The 18,687-nt window shown below is 40.4% G+C and overlaps 4 protein-coding genes across 7 annotated transcripts; 1 reads left to right on the top strand and 3 right to left on the bottom strand.

Moving 5' to 3' along the window:
* The first annotated feature begins 433 nt into the window (after positions 1-433).
* LOC131335336 (probable WRKY transcription factor 40) lies at positions 434-3,464 on the top strand. 4 transcript variants are annotated; one of them, XM_058370651.1, is made up of 5 exons: positions 434-601; positions 764-826; positions 1,502-1,873; positions 2,330-2,446; positions 2,847-3,464. In XM_058370651.1, exons 1-5 carry the CDS (start codon positions 524-526, stop codon positions 3,207-3,209), a joined length of 993 nt encoding a protein of 330 aa, XP_058226634.1. In that variant the 5' UTR covers positions 434-523; the 3' UTR covers positions 3,210-3,464. The 4 variants fall into 4 exon arrangements, with proteins under 4 accessions (XP_058226634.1, XP_058226633.1, XP_058226631.1 ...); XM_058370650.1 differs by having other exon boundaries at positions 2,327-2,446; XM_058370648.1 differs by having other exon boundaries at positions 444-622; positions 2,327-2,446.
* A 620-nt stretch (positions 3,465-4,084) lies between these two features.
* On the bottom strand, positions 4,085-8,936 carry LOC131335335 (uncharacterized). The gene is made up of 5 exons (XM_058370647.1): positions 7,826-8,936; positions 5,569-5,626; positions 5,373-5,456; positions 5,103-5,244; positions 4,085-4,615 (listed from the first exon to the last, which is right to left on the bottom strand). Exons 1-5 carry the CDS (start codon positions 8,304-8,306, stop codon positions 4,244-4,246), a joined length of 1,137 nt encoding a protein of 378 aa, XP_058226630.1. The 5' UTR covers positions 8,307-8,936; the 3' UTR covers positions 4,085-4,243.
* Positions 8,937-10,304: 1,368 nt separating this feature from the next.
* LOC131335333 (photosynthetic NDH subunit of subcomplex B 1, chloroplastic) lies at positions 10,305-13,847 on the bottom strand. Its single transcript, XM_058370644.1, has 6 exons — positions 12,840-13,847; positions 12,069-12,259; positions 11,450-11,707; positions 11,052-11,157; positions 10,738-10,823; positions 10,305-10,590 (listed from the first exon to the last, which is right to left on the bottom strand). The coding sequence occupies exons 1-6, from the start codon at positions 13,545-13,547 to the stop codon at positions 10,425-10,427; spliced, it is 1,515 nt and encodes a 504-aa protein (XP_058226627.1). The 5' UTR covers positions 13,548-13,847; the 3' UTR covers positions 10,305-10,424.
* Positions 13,848-14,247: 400 nt separating this feature from the next.
* Positions 14,248-17,976, bottom strand: LOC131335334 (phosphatidyl-N-methylethanolamine N-methyltransferase). The gene is made up of 2 exons (XM_058370646.1): positions 17,651-17,976; positions 14,248-14,865 (listed from the first exon to the last, which is right to left on the bottom strand). The coding sequence occupies exons 1-2, from the start codon at positions 17,893-17,895 to the stop codon at positions 14,616-14,618; spliced, it is 495 nt and encodes a 164-aa protein (XP_058226629.1). The 5' UTR covers positions 17,896-17,976; the 3' UTR covers positions 14,248-14,615.
* Positions 17,977-18,687: the final 711 nt, after the last annotated feature.

Genomic DNA, 18,687 nt, shown 5'->3' with positions numbered 1-18,687 from the left:
AACACGTACGAGACAACAGGACGGCATAAAACTAAAAGGAGATAAAAGCAACGTGGAAAATGACAGAAACGTGATCACAGGAAAACGTGCGGCCCCCCACCGCTCTCGGAAAATAATTAGAAAACTAATTATGACTAAAATGAGAGGATCGAGTAGGAGTAGTAGATAGGGTCAATTACACAGTACAGACTTTGCTATTTCTTCTTCATCTTCTTCCCAAAGGTGGGCTTGACTTTGACTAGTACTCCCTAGAATTAATTCCTCTCTTTCTCTCTCTACCTCTCTCTCTCTCTCTCTCTCTCTCATCGACCGACTTGATAAAGAATGAGGACTCCTACTAGTAATAGTAAACAAAATACTAGTACTATACTATTTAGTCTATTTTAGTGATACCCATCTTCCTATTCTATCCATTTTCCATTTATATAAATATAAACACAACCCACCATCCCCATTTACAGGCTTATTACAAAACCTGCTCTCTCTCTCTCTCTCTCTCTCTCTCTCTCTCTCTCTCAAGGGTATGGCATATTTCAGTTTGTTGGACACTTCCCAGCTGGATCTTAATGCAAATCCTATGAGCCTTACGGATGAAGTTCCGGTATGTGAAGCTTCAATAATAGTAATATTCCTCATCTGCTCATCATTCCAAATGATGTTTTGTTTTCGTACATTTATGTGTGTCTGTCTGTGTGCGTGTGTGTATATATATAGCTTTCTAGAGTTACGAAAATCACAGGTGTTGTTCCACTTTGGCTTTCAGATTAAAGAGGTGGTGCAAACCAATTTCCTTGGGTTGGGAAGGAAGAATGCAGTCAAAGAAGAGGTCAGTTTGCCAAAAATGCCAACATTTTTTTCCCCTTCAACCAATTAACATATGAATTAATATGACAAGTCTAATCCACTATTACTACATGCATATTGCATATAAGATCATAGTAGACCCATAACAACAAAAACACTACTCATGCAATCCCTCGTCGTTGGGTCGATATGGGCAGGGAAGACAAGAAACAGATTTAACTTTTGAAAAATATGCACAGAGTGATTGTTCTAAGAAAGTTTAAGTACCACTGAAATAGCAATAGTTTATACCCAGAAAAAAGAGGAACACTCACGGGATGTTATGTAGTGGAACCATACCCTCATATCAAAGGCAGAAGGGGAGGTCGAGAGACCCGATTCGATTCCTGTGTTCATTACCTTACATCCTAAATTCATTCAAAATCCAGAACATTAGTAACGCACAAATATATAATTACATGGTAGATACACATAAATGTTACTTGTGCCTAGAAAAAGTATCCGAAAATATTTTTAAAAATAACATCAGCGTATGATGGAGATTAATTGAACTTTCATATGCATGCCGCGGCCGGTCAGAGATAAATCACCTCATGTCTTGTTTTCTGGGTATCCAATTTTTTGTCTCAGAGATATAGGCGCATGTGCAAGGAAAATGGATTTCTAAATTATTTCCTATTGTTTGGGTGATCATCAGGTTAGTGCTCTAGAAGAGGAATTGAACAGGGTGAATGAGGAAAACAAGAAGCTGACAGAGAAGTTGACAGTGGTGTGTGAGAATTACAATACTTTGAGGAGCCATTTGGTGGATTACATGAACAAGAATCCTGTTGGGGCAGATCAGGCCCAGACGGTGGGGAAGAAGAGGAAGGCAGAGAGCTCAATCACCACCAACAATGGTGGAAAAAACAACAACAATGGAGGAAATACTAATGTCAATTCAGATCAGAGTAGTTCGAGTGATGAAGATTCTTTAAGCAATAAGAAGCCTAGGGTTAGGGAAGAAGAACATGTCAAGGTGAAAACTTCAAGGGTTTATGTGAGAACTGAAGCCTCTGATACTAGCCTTGTAAGTACACTCTCATTAAACTTCAATATTCTTGTTTTATAGTTGATCAATTACAATTAGCCATTTATTCCATGCTTGGTTTGGTTCGATTAGCGCCTTAAGAACTTCATTTTTTTCCCCCCCTGGGTAGTGCTATACAACAGAATTTTCATTCAATGATGTCATCTATTCCCTAATATCTCTATGCCTTTACCCCATGGATGGTAGCCGCATGATCGTGTCTCAAGATTTGTGTGTTTTGAGATTCCAACTGCATCGCGTGTGGCTGGCCTGTGTGGGTATTTCATTTCAAATCAGAACACACTGACGGCATGAATCGTAACATCAAAAATGTGATTGGCACATCATATCCTAGATTTTGTGCATAAAAGTTCTGTTTTTAGATCATGTTTCTTTGGGGGTTTTCTTACTAGATGCTTGTGAAAGTTCTGATCACCAGTATTTCATGTGCAGCAGGTGGTGAAAGATGGGTACCAATGGAGGAAATATGGGCAGAAGGTCACTAGAGACAATCCTTCCCCAAGAGCTTACTTCAAATGCTCTTTTGCTCCAACCTGCCCGGTCAAGAAGAAGGTGAGAACTGTTGCCCCAACCCTTCCTATGCTTTTTGCAAAGCCCACTCCAAAAAACTTTTGAGGGTCAAATTTGCACTTTAGACCATTTCTAGATCCCATGTTTTTTAGATTAATTTGTCAACTTTCTAGATTAAGGACTAAAAACAAAGATTATGACCTGATAGAGTACTGTTTCATATTCGAAAAAGTGTAGGAACACACCTTTCGGATACAATTGTGTCCTAAAACGTTCGATGTATGTGTACCCACATGCATCGAACGGCTCTGAGCGTGCTTTAAAATTGTGTTCCTAGCATTGCTCTTCATTATTCAGGTTTTTCAGCCATCATTTTCTTTCATTGTCTACACATGCAGTTATAACACTAGAATTAAGCACCTAATTTCTTCCCTCTTCTCAGGTGCAAAGAAGCATTGAAGATCAATCCATTTTAGTTGCAACATATGAAGGAGAGCATAACCATTCACACCCTTCAAGAGTTGAGGCTGCGTCGAGCTCAAACCTCTGTGTGACACTCGGCTCATCACCCCCTCGCCCGCCTTCGCTCGCCTCATCTGGACCAACCATCACCCTTGACCTCACAAAACCTAATACAAACACCGATTCGAAAATTCCAAACCCAGCGGTCAGTTCACAGGAATTTCAGCAGTTTTTGGTTGAACAAATGGCTTCTTCCTTGACGAAAGATCCCAGTTTCAAAGCTGCGGTGGCAGCCGCCATTTCCGGAAGGTTTCTTCAACATAATCAGACAGAGAAATGGTGAAAAGGCCATGGATAGGGAGTTTAGTTTTCTTGTGTAAGATGTTTTTGACTAGTTTTTTTGGAAGATTTCAAGTGTACCAATTGATGTACATACCACATTGGTGGAAAGACAAGACTTAGTATTTGTTTTATAACAAGTAGTTTGAAAATTTCCAAATGAGGGGGACCCAACCGCAGCTCATTTAGAATAAGTTTTCAAACTCTTGTTGCAGAGCCGAATTAATGGAAATAATTACAAATTCTCCGATTTCAGAAAGTTTCAACTCTTTCTAGATATCCAGCTTCAGATTTGGTACCCAATTTCAACACTTATATAACTTCGGACAGATTTTAATAATTTTGCGTGGAAAAGAAACAACTCAGAGCAACCTATCCAAGAGGACCAAGAACTTCTGAAAAGGGTACTATTGGCTTTGAGAATGGGAAGTTTTATCATGGCCTAAGTCACACATAATTTCCGTGCGGGGTGCGAGAACGCAAGCATGAAAGTGTCTTTGAAACACATTTCAACCTAGTAAAATTTGCGAGAGCGAGGAGCCGAGGATTGAGAGCGGGTGCACGGGACATTTTAAAGGAACAAAGCGAATGTGACTTCATGGCCCACTGCAGTTAACACCTAAACTCAGAGTAGTTTTCTAGGGTGGAGACATTTTGATACCTTGTTGAGTCCATGTTTCCAGTACCAGTTTGGTAAAAGAACTCACTGTTTCTCATGCCTAGCCCATTCTTGAGCAGAAATGGTCATCAAGAATTGCAAACTTCGTTAGTGTTTCTCACACTTTTGACAAATTCTCAGAAAGCGTAAGTTTTGAAAGCTGTCAACCAAACGAGTTTCCTGGATTTTCCGAGAAAGGTGAACAGGAAGAGAAACTATACTGAACAGAAATTCTTTGATCTACGTAGCAAAGAACAGAAGATTTCATAATCATTTGTACATAAACCACATTTGCTCCCACACCACAGCACCCCTCCCAGCCACCCGCCCTTGCTTACATGGTGGTGCTAACTAAAATTCCATCTACCTAAACCAACAAATTACTCGACAGACAAATCCAAGTCATCAATAGCCCTAGCTAGTCCCAATTCTGTTGAATCGTCGTGTTGTTTATCTTCAACCTTGGCCTTGAGGGTTCCATCCTTATCGATTGGATCTGATTCGGCTACGCAGTCGTGGAATCTGAAGCATGAGATGAGATGGTCATTTGTAATTCCAGCAACTTGCATGAATGAGTATACGACGGTGGGACCGACGCCTCGAAACCCTCTTCTTACTAGGTCTTTGCTTATTGCATCTGCTTTTGATGTCTTGATTGGAACCTGGCGTGGATAGCGGAATTGACTTACTATGGGCTTGTGGTTTACGAAATCCCATATGTAGTTGTCAAAAGACCCAAATTCGTCTATTACCTGCATCAGAAGCAAGGCACAAAGAGAGTCGGACTGATATTACCATACACCCAGTAACAAAGTCACATCGCTCAATCTGTCGGATATAACGCTATCTTGACTCTTTCCAAAACCAATGCTAAGTGACAAATTACTGGTTTCACTGGTTAGATGCATGTTACCAAGTAAACAGTTTCAATTTTCCTGGAATCTGAAGCTATAATAATTTCCATTCACTTTTGCTTGTGCGAGGGGATATAAGGAAAGTGCTCATCTGGTTTCTTACAATCAGATGCACAGCACCATCCAATCGGGTTAGAGTCAACATGACAAATTAGATCCTAGAATATAACACAGTCAAAGCAGGTGAGGATTGACTGATATACTCTAGTCCAGAGCAATATTCATGGCAAGGGTAATCAGTAATCACAGATCAATAAAAAGGAAGACTTTTTGGCAATAGGAAACAAACTGTCAGCAACTGATAAAAAGGAAAAAAACCACAAACCTTAGACATTTGCCGTGCATTGTCGATGATTGCTCGGAGCTTCAACTCTGAAAGAAGAGAGCTGGCAGTGCTTCCTGGTGTCAAGATCTTCTTCTCATTCAATTTTGAGACAGCAATTGGGTCGAAGTCCAGAAAGACTTCCCTGTGTACAAATAAAGCACAACTGTGATTCAGCATGGTTAAACCCCATTAAAAGAAGTAGCTGGTTGCTGCATTGCATTCAATTCAACTGTCAAAGAATAAGGCCAAAATGCTAGGAGATGATCAAACCTAAACATGTGCCTTTTGTTAAGAATAGCAGGCCATGTGAGTTCAGCCAGAGCAGTGGACAAGACGAGCAACTCAAACAACTTCCTGCAGATTGTCATGTAAATCACAAGAACGCTGAGAAACTTAATGAACGAAATGCTGTGAAAACTAGGAATCAGGATAGAAACATGTGAATAACATCATGAGGGTTACATACCTGTCATCATGGATTGGAACCCCCCATTCTTCGTCATGAAAAGACACATAACACGGATCTGCTTCAGAAAAACAAAATCAATTAGCAGATAATAGTAAGAAAATAATATCCCACACAATTTTGTAAAGGAAGCCTGCTAGAACTGCGAGTGGGCATGATCTAGTTCTGCAGACCCCAAGTAATGGAGCAAATGCATATCGACGATTTCATTAAATCACTAGTCTAACGCATCATTTTAAACTGATACATGGTACATGTCCTGTGTTACCACATTTTTCTAGTTCCATCATCCTATCGTCCTCTTGCTAAAGAGAGACGAGCAAAGCATAACTATGGTAAGCAGTCCTCTCATTAAAGAAAGAAAATCTTCGTTTCAAAGTGGATCTTCCATCTTTCAATGGGAATCTTCGCACTTGGGGAAAACAACTGACTTTGGTACTGGAACACTAACCAAATACCCAACCTACCACACATTGGGTAATTAAGGAGAAGCCAATGCCGGGTTCTTAAGTAAATCAGAACATCAATGCCATTCTAGTAAACGACAGCTAACCCACAGAAAACCTATGTTACCTACCACAATCTTTTCCTCCACTTTAAAAGGAAATTGTGGGTGTTTGCGAAAAATTATTTTGATAGATTTTTGGATTCTAGCTTCTAAGAATCAGTTTAGAATGTTTGTCAAAAATTCTACACAATTGATTTTTAGAATCTACATATTTTGAGAACCTGAAAAAAGGAAAGAAATTCTCAAAATTTCAAAGTTGGGTTTGGGTAGCTTTTGAAATTCTGCAACACAAATTCTCAAAAAAGGAGTTAAATTCTCATAATCTTGCAGGCTTGCAGCAGAATTTGAAGCTAAAATCTTAAATCTGTATCCATAGCTATCGCAAACACGCCCAGGCATAGCTGATCAACAACGAAGAGAACCAACTTCAATCAATGCAAAGTGGCAATACTGCCCCCTCCCTCTTCTTTGAAAGAGAAACAAATCATCTCAATGCATTTCAGAACAAATTCTACAGACACACTATCATAAAAAGGTTGCATCCTGGTAACTACTGCAATACCTAATACTGCTAAGGGTAGGAGGTATTGTTCTCTCTATTGGGCTCACACACTGATGTTAGGTGTCTTGATTGCATCATCCACTTTTAAAAAGCCTTTCTTGCACTCTTCTGTTTGTGGTAAGTACTCTCAACTGGTTAAGAACACATTCTTAGTTGTTTCTATACATCCTCAGAGAAAGTAAAAGATGTAGGACAGCTAAGGCTACAGGTGCTACTTGCTAGACTACCTAGATATGACATGGCTGGTATATTATGAGATATATGGAGATACTTCTGCAGTTGAATACCACCAGTACAGAACTTCAGCACTCATATACATGTTTTGACAATCACCATGCACATAATTCCCATTTGCGGAGCATCTTTTCCAAGGAGGTGGCTCGTAATGATAATAAGGCAAAGCCAGAAAAATTTGGAAGTTTCAGAAAATGACAGTGCATGTCTCGTACTCTACCCTGAATCCCATTGGTCAAACTAATCCTCCATTTAGTAGCATTTCACAGAAGGGCTGGGAGTCTAGGCAGACTCCTAGCCCTCCTAAATCGAGCAATTACCAAAGGCATGGGGGGCTGGGTTTCTTAGTTCAGTCTACTGTAGTAGCTCCAGTCCATAATTTACCACATTAATCCCTTCTCACTCCTCAACAATCTCTCTACAATTACTACCTCTAACAAACCAACTTCACTACTAATCCCTCTTCACTCCCAATCCCGATCCCTTCAAACAGATGACACATTTTTAACAAGGCCTAAACCACTAGGATTAGGCAAATTTCTGTCACTTGTTTGCTGCTTTTACTAAACTGAATTTTGAGTAAACTATGATTGCTTTGCATGATGACAAGGAAACCTACTTAAAGCACCTTAAATCACATCATAAAAACAACTTCTCAATTCCAAACCAAACCGAACCTTGTGTCCCAATCAATTGAGGTCAGCTACATGACTCCTGTTTTTCCATAGAGCTTTGTCTTAGATTCCCAAGTCCTTCCGTATCACGGCATCCAAAGTTAGTTTAGTCAATAAATACAACTTATCAGTCTGTTCTAAAATTGTAAGGTTTGCCCAGATGTTAAAATCCAATCATTCACACATATTTCGTTAATGAAATGGAACTAAAAGCAGACATTACAGCTTGAGGAAACAAGAAAAAAGGAAAAGAAAAGAGCAGGAGCAATTCTCACATACCTGTGTTCGGGGTCACCCAAGCACATCTTTTCTTGGCCGGAAAAGCATCACCCGCATCCCCCACCTCACTCTCACCACCCACCCCAACCTTCTCGCCCACATCCGATTTCAACCCGCATTGCCTCCTCCGAACCCGCATCGTCGCCGGCGCACCGCTCCTCCTCCCCGTTATCATCCTCCCCGTCGAGGCCCGGCTGTACGTCGAGTCCGTCGACGCCTCCGACGAGCACGACGCGTTCATCGACAAGCTCGACGACTTCAGCAGGATCGACGGCGGGGATTGCTGAGTCGGGTGGACAGCCGGCAGGGACGGGGCTCTCTTCCCCTTGGCCTCGTCGGTGGTTTCCTGCGGCGGTTTCTCCACTACTTTCCTCTGGGGTTTCGACACCTGCTTGTTGTTATGAGTTTCCATCGTCCTTGTCGTCGCCTTGTTCCCCGCCGGCCCGAGGACCGGTCGCGCCTCCGTTTCTCCACAGTTCATTCAATATAACTCCCCAGACAGAGAGTCGTTTGAATTCCCTTTTAGGGTTTTACTCAAACTCTGGAATGTGCCCAAATTCTAGGGCAGGAATGTCGGAGCCGAGAGAGTACCGGGAATGTGATTGTGCATCATCACGCAGTGAAGAAGTAGAGGGAAGTGCAAAACCCTAGAAACTGCTGCCGGAAAATGTTGTGCTGGTGCTGCTGAAGTGCTCCTATAGTATGCGGAAGTGGAAACCCTAGAAATTCTATGCGGGTGAAGAAGTGTGGTGTGAATCAGAGCGTTGAAATCTCGCTACAGAGACCCTACGTACGGGGGGGGGGAGGAAATTTGAAGGTGCATTGGGAATGATGAGGGTCAGTAGGAGTAGTAGAAAGTAGGTGTTTGAAAACTCATGTGATGTGGGTATTCGATCAGGAAACTATGCGACGAACAGGAATGGATTTTTGTTTTTCTATACAAGATGGAGGAGAGAGAGAGAGAGAGAGAGAGAGAGGGAGAGAGAGACAGAGTGTGAGTGTGAGTGTGAGTGTGTGTGTGTGCCACCTCAGATACAAAGATTGTCATTTTTTAACAATAAATGTACCCACCTAACTTACCCTAAAATTCCGATTGACAAAAAAAAAAAAAAAAAACTTACCCTAAAATTATCTTGAAATTTCCCCATTAATTTCTCTATCGAGATAATTTCGGGATAAGTTTTTAGGGCACGTAGCATTGCTCATTTTTTAATCAAGCCTAAAATATTGTGCAAAATTCTAACCTAAAAAAAAAAAGTGATTTTCGCACTCTTCAAATTGTTAAAATCAACAAGTTAACAATTTAAGGAGTGCAAAAATCAACCCTATAATGATTATGTTGCGATTAACAATTTGGGGTGCGAAAATTACTCCCTAAAAATAATACTAGTATATTTTTGCAGGTAAAAGTTGAAAATCTGCCAGTTACTAAACTTCATTAATGAGTCCTTGTAATTTATGAAAAAAAGTTTGAAAATTTTCTTGATAAAAATGCATACGTATTTTTCTTTTGCCGAAACGGAGAGAGTAGTAAAAAGTTTTATGAGTAAATAAATAAATGGCATTTTTTCTTTTGACTATGTATATATATATATATCCTTAAAAGAAAGTGGAGCAATATAAAGAAAGTGGAGCAATAAATTTCGGATCCATCCCAACACGAATTGTGGATTCTACTTCAACAACTGAATCAGATTTGATTAAGTAAAGTCACATCGTAGAGTAGATTCGCTTTGTTCTTTCTTTCTTTCTTTATTTTCCTTTCGGTCTTGTTATTGTCAGCCCATTAGGATGACGACAAATACGCTAGAAGACAAGGAAAACACGTATTTCTGTGCACTTTTTACACTCTTTAATATACATTCATACATTCACTATTGTCAGCCCTATTAGGCTGATTTTAGAATTTTTCTTTTCCTTTTATTAAAACCAAAAAACAAGAGAAGGCTTTTGTCTGTTTGCTTACCTCTCGTTTTCTTCGCAAAGTCAGATAATCACTCATCAACTTTCTTCTCCATTTCTCTTCTAACCAGTAGTAGTACTTTTTTTCAGTTCGGCTTTGATTTTGAGGGAGATTTTAAGAGTAATGAGTGGAAACAGAGATAGATAGAGAAAATTTATCGGGAACCATGCGTAGAGGATTTGAGACCCCAAACGAACAAGCTAATGTTCTCAAATCTTGAATTTATGGAGGAAGTTTTCCTAAATTCTATGAAAACTTATCAACATGCTTTCAAGGCAGAGAAGTTGAATCTTGCAATAGAACTATAGAAGTGGACTGTGGAGTGAAAACAAGAAGTGAGTGATGTTATTCAATCACAGGGAGGGCAAAAAATGAGGTAGAAGCGACGCTCGGTCCGTTGGATAGCGGTTGAATGGCCTTGGCACATCAAATTCCGTTCCGATCAACAACTTGGAGGCATGGCTGAGCGGCTTAAGGCATTGGTTTGCGAAATCTGACATACAAGGAGATTGTTGATTGGAAAAGGTGAAAGAGTTCTCACTTAGTCTGATGTCACATTGATCATAACTTGGCTTGGCAGTGTACAGTGGACGAAAAAATGAACAAAAACTCAATGGCAAAACGAACGCGTTTCTTCTATACAAAAGCTAGGGGCATCTGAAAAATCTGGACGGCAGTTTTAACAGCTTCGACATCGATATCTATCAATTTTCCTGTCGTAGATGACACGATCGTGCATTTTCTCTCTTCCGCGTTTGGCATAAATACTTTTCCCTTCTCAGCAGAAGAAAACAGCCCAATGCTGCAGAAACAAAAGACATCCAACCAGAGTTTCTGATAAATATGAAGGTGGAAATTAAAAAAAATAAAAATCAAATAGGCGTCACAGGAGCAAGTTCTAATGAGAACAAGTTTATGAGAAATTTTTTTTTTTACAGGAGAAAATCACCTGGGTTTTCCACGCGCGTGGGCAAATTGGACGGCTGCTGTATTTGTGGCTATTACCCCTATAGAGTCATTGATAAGAGCAGCAAGCTGAAACAGACAAATTTTTAACATCAAAGGGTGGAAGAACTTAGCAATGCTCCTTTTCAGTTGCTTTAACTACTGATATACCCGGGCTTAGCCCAAGTGGTTAGTTTCATACAGTGGTGGAGTTATGGGCTCGAGCTGATGGAGTAGCATTGACCCTTTCATATTAACATACTAGTAACATATTGCGTGCTTGAAAACGAAATCTACTTTAACTTGGGAAATACATACCTGCCCAGGGGTAGTGATGAAGACGATACTAGTGTCGTATCCAACTTCTTCCTCGACATCTTCTCTTACTTTCTCATGTGGAATGACAAAGACCGGCCTCACTCCACTGTTTTGAGCATGACCAATTAGCAAAAATTTGATCATGACATATAATGTGTTTAACTTGTTTTCATCGATATCCCAGGTCATGCATTTCTATAGAAAGCTACCAAGCCAATTTATATAGCACCTTCAACATTTGCAGCATATATGTATATCCCATCCTTTGAAAAGGAAAATTAGCAAAATGATCCACTTTCTGTCAATGTAGATACCACAAAAGTTTTCTCATTCCTAAAACATGGCTGTGCTCATTCCAGCAGTGTAACTGAGGAGAAAAGCAATCAACTTTGAAATACCTTATTGCCTCTGCAATTTCAGCCCAAACTCGGATGGGTAGCAGGCTGTCAGGATCTCCCCTAGATTGCATAGAAGCTTTTGAATCCGATTCAATCCCATGAATCACTATATACTTCCCTTTCTGTGCACCGGCGTTCTTATATTTTGCCTCCACAGCCTCCTTCACCTTCCTTGATATCGACACCTTCAGTGGAGGCACCGGTTGCCTTGGTACATTGCGAAATGGTCTTCCCAACCAATCAATCATCTGGCGGTACCTAAGTAGAAAAGGCCATGTCACGTCAAATGCAAATGTTCAAACAGAGATATACAAAGGCACTTCGGTTTTGAATTGTAATTTATTTTTCCACTAGAAGGTTAAATATTATGTCAAAATACGGAATGTAGAAAGAACCAGAATACGTCATACGGTGTTTCAAAGATTACATATGCGTACATCTACTTATGTATATGTAACAACGGTATGCTATTTTGATTGGTCGCTACATGAACATGTTGATTGATTGCAGGAAGGTATGTTTCCAATTCGTATTGCATTTTATCTTTTCATCAGAAGGTCATAGTTTGCCAAATATGGAGTGTGACAAAAAGTAAGGTATGTTGTTTCTCCAAACTCACATGTGATATCCACCCTCGGAAAGATTCATGGTATCAGCAGTAAATGTCTCCGATAGAAACAATCCAGCTCCAGCAGCATTTACATTGGGGTATACGTAGCTAACTCTCTCGCGGGCTGTCGACATGAACAAAAATGCTGCATGGCCAAGGCCTGCCAGTTTGGTGGATAAGATCATATCATAGTACCTATTCTGCAAGCAATACACAACATGCATTATGCTACTATGGCAAAACACAAAGTATTCTATGAAGGTCAAGGGAGAAGCAGTCCTGCAATGTGACCATGTTCTTGTTCAAAATTTCTCATAATAGAAGAATGTGTCCTTTTTGTGGTATTCTAATTTTAACCCTAAATACCCACGTATTTAGGCTAATGATTTCAAATGTGCTGCTGCCGAATCATTCTAAATGAATTCTCTGTACAAAAATCCTCTTTGCACTTCGTTCACCATAATCTTGAGAGGACACATTTTCAAAACAAATAGAATTTTCTCTCTTCAGCAGAGTACATTAACTTGGCCTTCCCCTAATTAACTGAAACTTATAACATTCTTAATGCAACGGTATCACAAATGCCCATTTTGTGCAGCCAAACAACAAAAATCAGTTAAAAAGGAAATATTGCGAGTTCTTTCTACTGCCTCAGTAAATGTTTACAGAACAAAAACCAAACAAATTTGTCTTGACATATTTGGGCATAAGATTCAGACAACACAAAATCATAAAACATTACTAAGCTCAATGTATCTAATTTCTAAACTACCCACCAACCTTTAATAATCCAATCATGTCAGTATACTCGGCCGGCTCTGGAAAATCCAAATCAGGATCGTAAACATCAGCCCACCTCACATTCTTATTCAACTCATAACACTGCTTCCCTCTCGCCGTCGTCACCACATCCACTTGAACTCCGGGATACCGATCCTTGATCAACTGAATCACCGGGAAGAACAGCAAATTATCGTACACGCCTCCGGAAATCATGCAGCAACACCGCCGCACATCTCCCCTGAGTTTCGACCCCAGTGAGGCAACTTCAACACTGAATCCCTTAGGGAACTTGAGGAACCCGTACGGGTTATCTGGGTTGTCAGGCAGCGATGGGTCTTCCTCTTGCTTGCCGTCAGCAAACATGTACGGCTCTTGATTGCTGTCCTCGAACATGGAGCCGTACTCTATGTTGTCGGGGTCTCCACCGTCGTCAAACGGATCGAGCCAGTGGTTTTTCTTGGCATTTGGGATTAGAGTGGTGGTTTTGAGGGTGGAAAGAGGGTGGAGGTGTGGCGGTTGTGGGGTGGAGAAGGAGGCGGCAGGGAAGTGGGTTAGAGGGGACTTTGGAGTTGGGGTTCTGGGAAATGGTGAGATGGATTTGGGTAGGAGAGAGGATGCAGCCATTGTAGTAGTATTTGGGTAGATTCTTTTTCTGGTTTGTTGGCTGTGAAGTAACTGTATTTGGGCAGCAGTAGACGTTGGCATTTGAATGTGTGGAAGATGGTAGGATAAGTGGGTCCCCAGGCTCTCCCGCTTTTTACTACTACTAGTAGTGTGTGAGTAGTGAAACAAAATTTGCAAGTTTTTGGATGGTCTGTAGTCCTAATCCGAAGTTGCTTCAAATCTCGATGCACTTTCAGAGTTTCAGTCTAATCACATGTCCCGAACATGGACATACATGCATTTTGATATTCATATACCGGTTAGAAGTGACACATACGTGCGTTTTGATATCCATATACAGGATAGAAGTGCCGGGTAGAGTTTCAATTGCCCGATCATATGTGCCGAACATATATGGACATACGTGTGTGTTGATATTCAATTATTCATATACTGGTTAGAAGTGCATCATAGACGTAGAGAGAGAGAGAATTTTAGGAACAGAGAATCCTTGACCGAGTTAGTCACGCTTATCATTTTTTAACCAGGGGTTGAATCGTTAGTCTTGAAATCTTGTCTTGTCTCGCTGTGATGGCAAAATAGGTAGGTTTTCGAGACAATTGATCAATCTCTAGCTACGTTGTGGGCAAAGGGAGGAAGTTTAGTTAGTAATCTCATCCTCTCTGCAGTAATAATTTACAGCAAAATTGTTAAAATCGCCATTGCGTAGCTATCGGTTTCACATACGTGAGTCATGACAAACTCAGAGAAACTTGATTGCAGAGGTTATAGCCCAGGACAATACACATAAAAGATCATATTATTCGCATCAACAAATCTGCTTTTGCAACATCAATTCAAATAGTTGAATCATATTATTCCCTTCATACAATCAATTTCTTCGAACGAAGTAACGAACACACCAGATAATCACCATGCAGAAATTTTATTGACAAAATTGATGTCAACACATCTTTTCCCCTCTTGCAAAAAAAAAATGTGGGTATCGGGTCAACTGGAAATACTTAATTAAAATGAGCAAAACTAAGGTTAGAGACCAAGATGTCAAATTATGATCCAGAGTCCAAATGAAAGTGAAAACTGGAAACCTTCCAAGAGGAGTCTCTGCCGTGCTTGTTCCTCCAACTCACTGTCGGTTTGTAGCCAAACTTAAACGAGTGGCTTGCAACGAGTGGCAACATCTTCCTTAGATTCTATAAGGATCATGAAGACATAACCTAGAACCCACAGGAGAATGTAGAGGAAGGGGACCCACGATAGGCATGCAAGAAGACTCAGAATACTTCCAACATACTGCGGGTCGTTTATCACCCCAAAGGGAAATTCAGTTACCCATGGGACGTTCTTTCCAAAGCGGACACCATAGTAAGTGCCCGATTCACCAAGTAATTGATAAACCCTGTAATTGATGTTGAAGTGGTCAGTACGAAAAATATTTTTACATGGAAATAACTCTAAACTTGCATTGTAATCCATTACACAAGAATATTATCAAGAAATGCTGTTATAAGTTCAGATGCTTGGCGCGATTAAAGCTTATGAGAACAAGTTCCATGGCTGACTGAATGCGAGAACAATTTTCAAGAGTGACAGTTGTTGGTTGGCCTTTCACATTTCCTCCATGCATGAGTTAAAATAGAGGCCACAAAACTTAACATGTCCATAGACTTGCGATTGTTAACCCTCCTTTCCCCCACAAAGCTCCAACACCATACAAGATGGGTTTGTGCAAACAAGAAGAGCTACCTTCCTATCAACATAAATATGGAATGGGCTTTTGCACAATCACCCCAAGCCCCTTGATAGCTCTGCCGATGACTCATAAGCCGAGCAAAAATTCTTCCCAACACCACCGGAGATGGGCCTCCACCTTGGCTTTTGGTGTTTTTATTAACCCATTCTAAATCATGCCAGCTAGGCATTATGTTATCCACAAGAAGTTCCAATTTCTGGAAAAGCTCTAGGACACAAAAGGAAAGCTGGTAACTCCAGAGCCTAAACCTAGAATCTAGATCATGTCTGACTTTGGCTACTTATAACATCCCACAGTTGGATAATCACCAATCTACAAGCATTTTCTCCCAGTCCATTGTCCAATGACTCCAATCCCTTGAATTCAACATCCCCATTAAGAGTTTCAAACAGGTATAGACGAATGTTCAAATCATCAGTTCACACAGATTTAACCACCACATGACTCATTCACTCATTGATATAATGATGGCATCATACCATCCACCGACACTCCCACTCTACTAACAAAAGACCGTGACAAAAAAATATCCAACCATACACCGGGCGAATATGCGACTAGAAGTACCCCACCACAACCCCCCACCCCAAAACATAAGAGGGAAAAAGAAGAAGGTACTTTCCTTAGTCGTTTCAACACGAATTTCAGCCAGGGTGGAATCTTGGCTCTCCCCTGGTGGCTAGTAGGACCTACCAGCCTTCTCAAGCATAATCCTCATGTCAGCTTCAACAACACCAAAACTACCTATTATGTTCTTTCTATAAACCAAGGACAGCTGCTTCTGGCAAATAACTCACCAAGCAACACCCAAGAAGACTGCTCTCCTATTCAAAATCTCATGAACTCACCAAACAAATACTCCCAATTACCTCCATCACCAACTTAAAGGACGCATAGTGTTTGCGATAACTTTTTCTTCGATTTTAGATTTTAATAGTTGATTCTGCTTCATATTCTACATTTTTAGATTCTAGAGAAGTTATGTAGAGTGTTTGCTACAGCTTTGAATTATTGATTAATCTTACAGAAGCTCAAGAGTAGAGTTTGCTGTAAAAGCTGCAAAATAAAATTTTTGCTGTGAATTAGTCTACTTCGTCCTTGACCAAGGGGAAATTATTAGAATGGCAAGGAGTATTTTGTCTTTCCACTAATCACAGCTTCTCAATATCTGTAAATGCATCAAATTGTAGCTTCCAAAAAATCAGGTTTTGGGCCTTAAAAGGAATGTAAAAAAGCTGGTGATTTTCCACTTTTAGAAGCTGCTTCCAGAATATGCGACAAACACTCCACTGCATATTATTATAACGCAGAATTCCATAATCCGCTCTTGTAATTTTTCACAAACAGACACAATTAGCTTCTACCCCTCTTAGAAGAGCACCAAAGCACAAGAGGATCAGATATTATGCTAGGTAGGACCAGATATCACATGGTTCTTGTACACTAACAATCCACCAGCAAGACTTTCAGAGGCTGTTTACAAAATTCACGCCTTCTTATTAACGTCCAAATAATGGAGTAAAGAGAACAAAAAGACCTTTAATTCTTAAAAGAAGCTTTCACCAGAGCCTTTGGAAAAAAGCAATTGCACTTAAAATGTACAGAGTCCAAGCAAAAGGAAATGGAACTGCAAGAGCTCATAGCTATCATTACTTAGATTCAATACCAAGTAATTCAAGCTTACAAGGTTAGATCACCGTTATTTATTTGCTGTGGTGCTACTGAGATAGTTTCTCCCAAACATATGTGGGTTTTGGGACTTATTATGGAAGTGAATTCTAGGTCCTGGATGGTGATTATGCATTCTTATACTCCCTCCATCCCATAATTTTAGGCCATCTTTGGATACCTATCAAAATACATGTCCACTACAAAAAGTAAAAGCCAAAATCTGAGTTGTAATTCTCCAAAACTATCGTTCATAAATGGGTATGAGCACTTTGAAAGGTTGGAATATAAGGGGGCGTTTCCGCTAAACTAAACTAAACTAAACTAAACGGACTAAAGCTCATGTTTTCACAGATCTCTAGACAGGTCATTCTCATATACATCATCAAAAATACCATTTAGCAGAAGACTATTGTCATTGGCCTGTAATCCAATAATATAGCGGAAACGCACCCTAAGTACAACTTTGGCAGTAATTACCTTTATATTTAACTTAAATTGCACGTATCTCTCCTTAAAAAGTTGAATTTTCAAGAAGGGGCCAAATTTAAATTAGGGAACGGACGAGTATATCGGATTTTACATCGAAAGAAAAGCAAACTCTTTCCAAACAAAAATCCTCATATTCCTCCTAGATAACCCATAAAAGGAGTACAATTTTTGAAAATTTCGACCCTTTCAAAACCCTTCAACCAATCTTCAAGATTGAACGAGGCAGGGAAAACTAGAAAGAGGGAGAATAAACGAGTAGAGGGTAGTTTACCTGAAATTGAGGAACTGGCCGAAGAGGAAGAGGGGCCAGAAGTAGAGAGGCGGGGGCCAGGAGAGGGAGGAGACGGAGAAGAGAGAGATGAACTGAACGAGCTTCAAGAGGTGAGAGACTCGAGCCATTACCTTGGACGGATCTCGGCCTCGCCCGCACATGTCCACCCATGTCTGAGGGTACGTCCATAGCCAGTAGTAGAATGGGAAGGGCAACACCACTCCTACGCACGCCAGTATTCCCATATCTCTCTCTCTCTCTGGAAAAACCGAACACCCTCTGTCCTGTCAACTCTCTCTCTCTCTCGGAAACGATAGCCCAAAAGGTCATTGTGTTCCACGGGCCAAGGCCTGGATGGAAATTGGGCTAGCTCGGTGGGAGGAGTCCAATAAATGTACTTGTGTATAAGAGCACCCTTCAGAGTAGGAATGGTAACGAATAGCAGAGTATGGGTCAAGACAATGGTCTTTCGTCTGGTGTTGCCTGTGCTCTCAATAAAGCGGCACATTGGATTGCTTCAAAATGTCTAGAAAGGAAAATTTTATTTTTTATGGGTTGTATTCTACCCGAGTTAGATTCCATTCTGATTAAGTATTTGTCTTAAGTCGCTTTGTTCCTTTGATGACGTTTTCAGAAAAAAAGAAGAAGGGTATGTGTCAAGACAATGGTCTTCCGTCTGGTGTTGCCGCGCTCTCAATAAAGCGGCACATTAGATTGCTTCAAATTGTCTAGATAGGAAAATTCATACGGATTGTATTTCGCCCGAGTTAGATTTCATTCTGATCAAGGACTTGTCTTAATTGCTTTGTTCCTTTGGTGACGTTTTGAAAAAAATGAAAAAGAAAGGTGTGGGTCAAGGACCCTATTTCACCCTAATTCCCAATTAGAGAATTCTTTAACATTGATCCCAGCCTCCATATTCACAAAGGATAATGGAAAATCCACCATAGCTGCGCTCCCATTGGGTATTGAGTGTATTCGGGTAAATCCGCATCCAAAGTACTTGAAAAATACCATAGGATCTAAACATAAAAATT

Source organism: Rhododendron vialii, chromosome 8a (genome assembly GCF_030253575.1).
Source record: "Rhododendron vialii isolate Sample 1 chromosome 8a, ASM3025357v1".
NCBI classification, from domain to species: Eukaryota; Viridiplantae; Streptophyta; class Magnoliopsida; order Ericales; family Ericaceae; genus Rhododendron; species Rhododendron vialii.
This window is presented reverse-complemented; position numbering and strand designations above follow the sequence as displayed.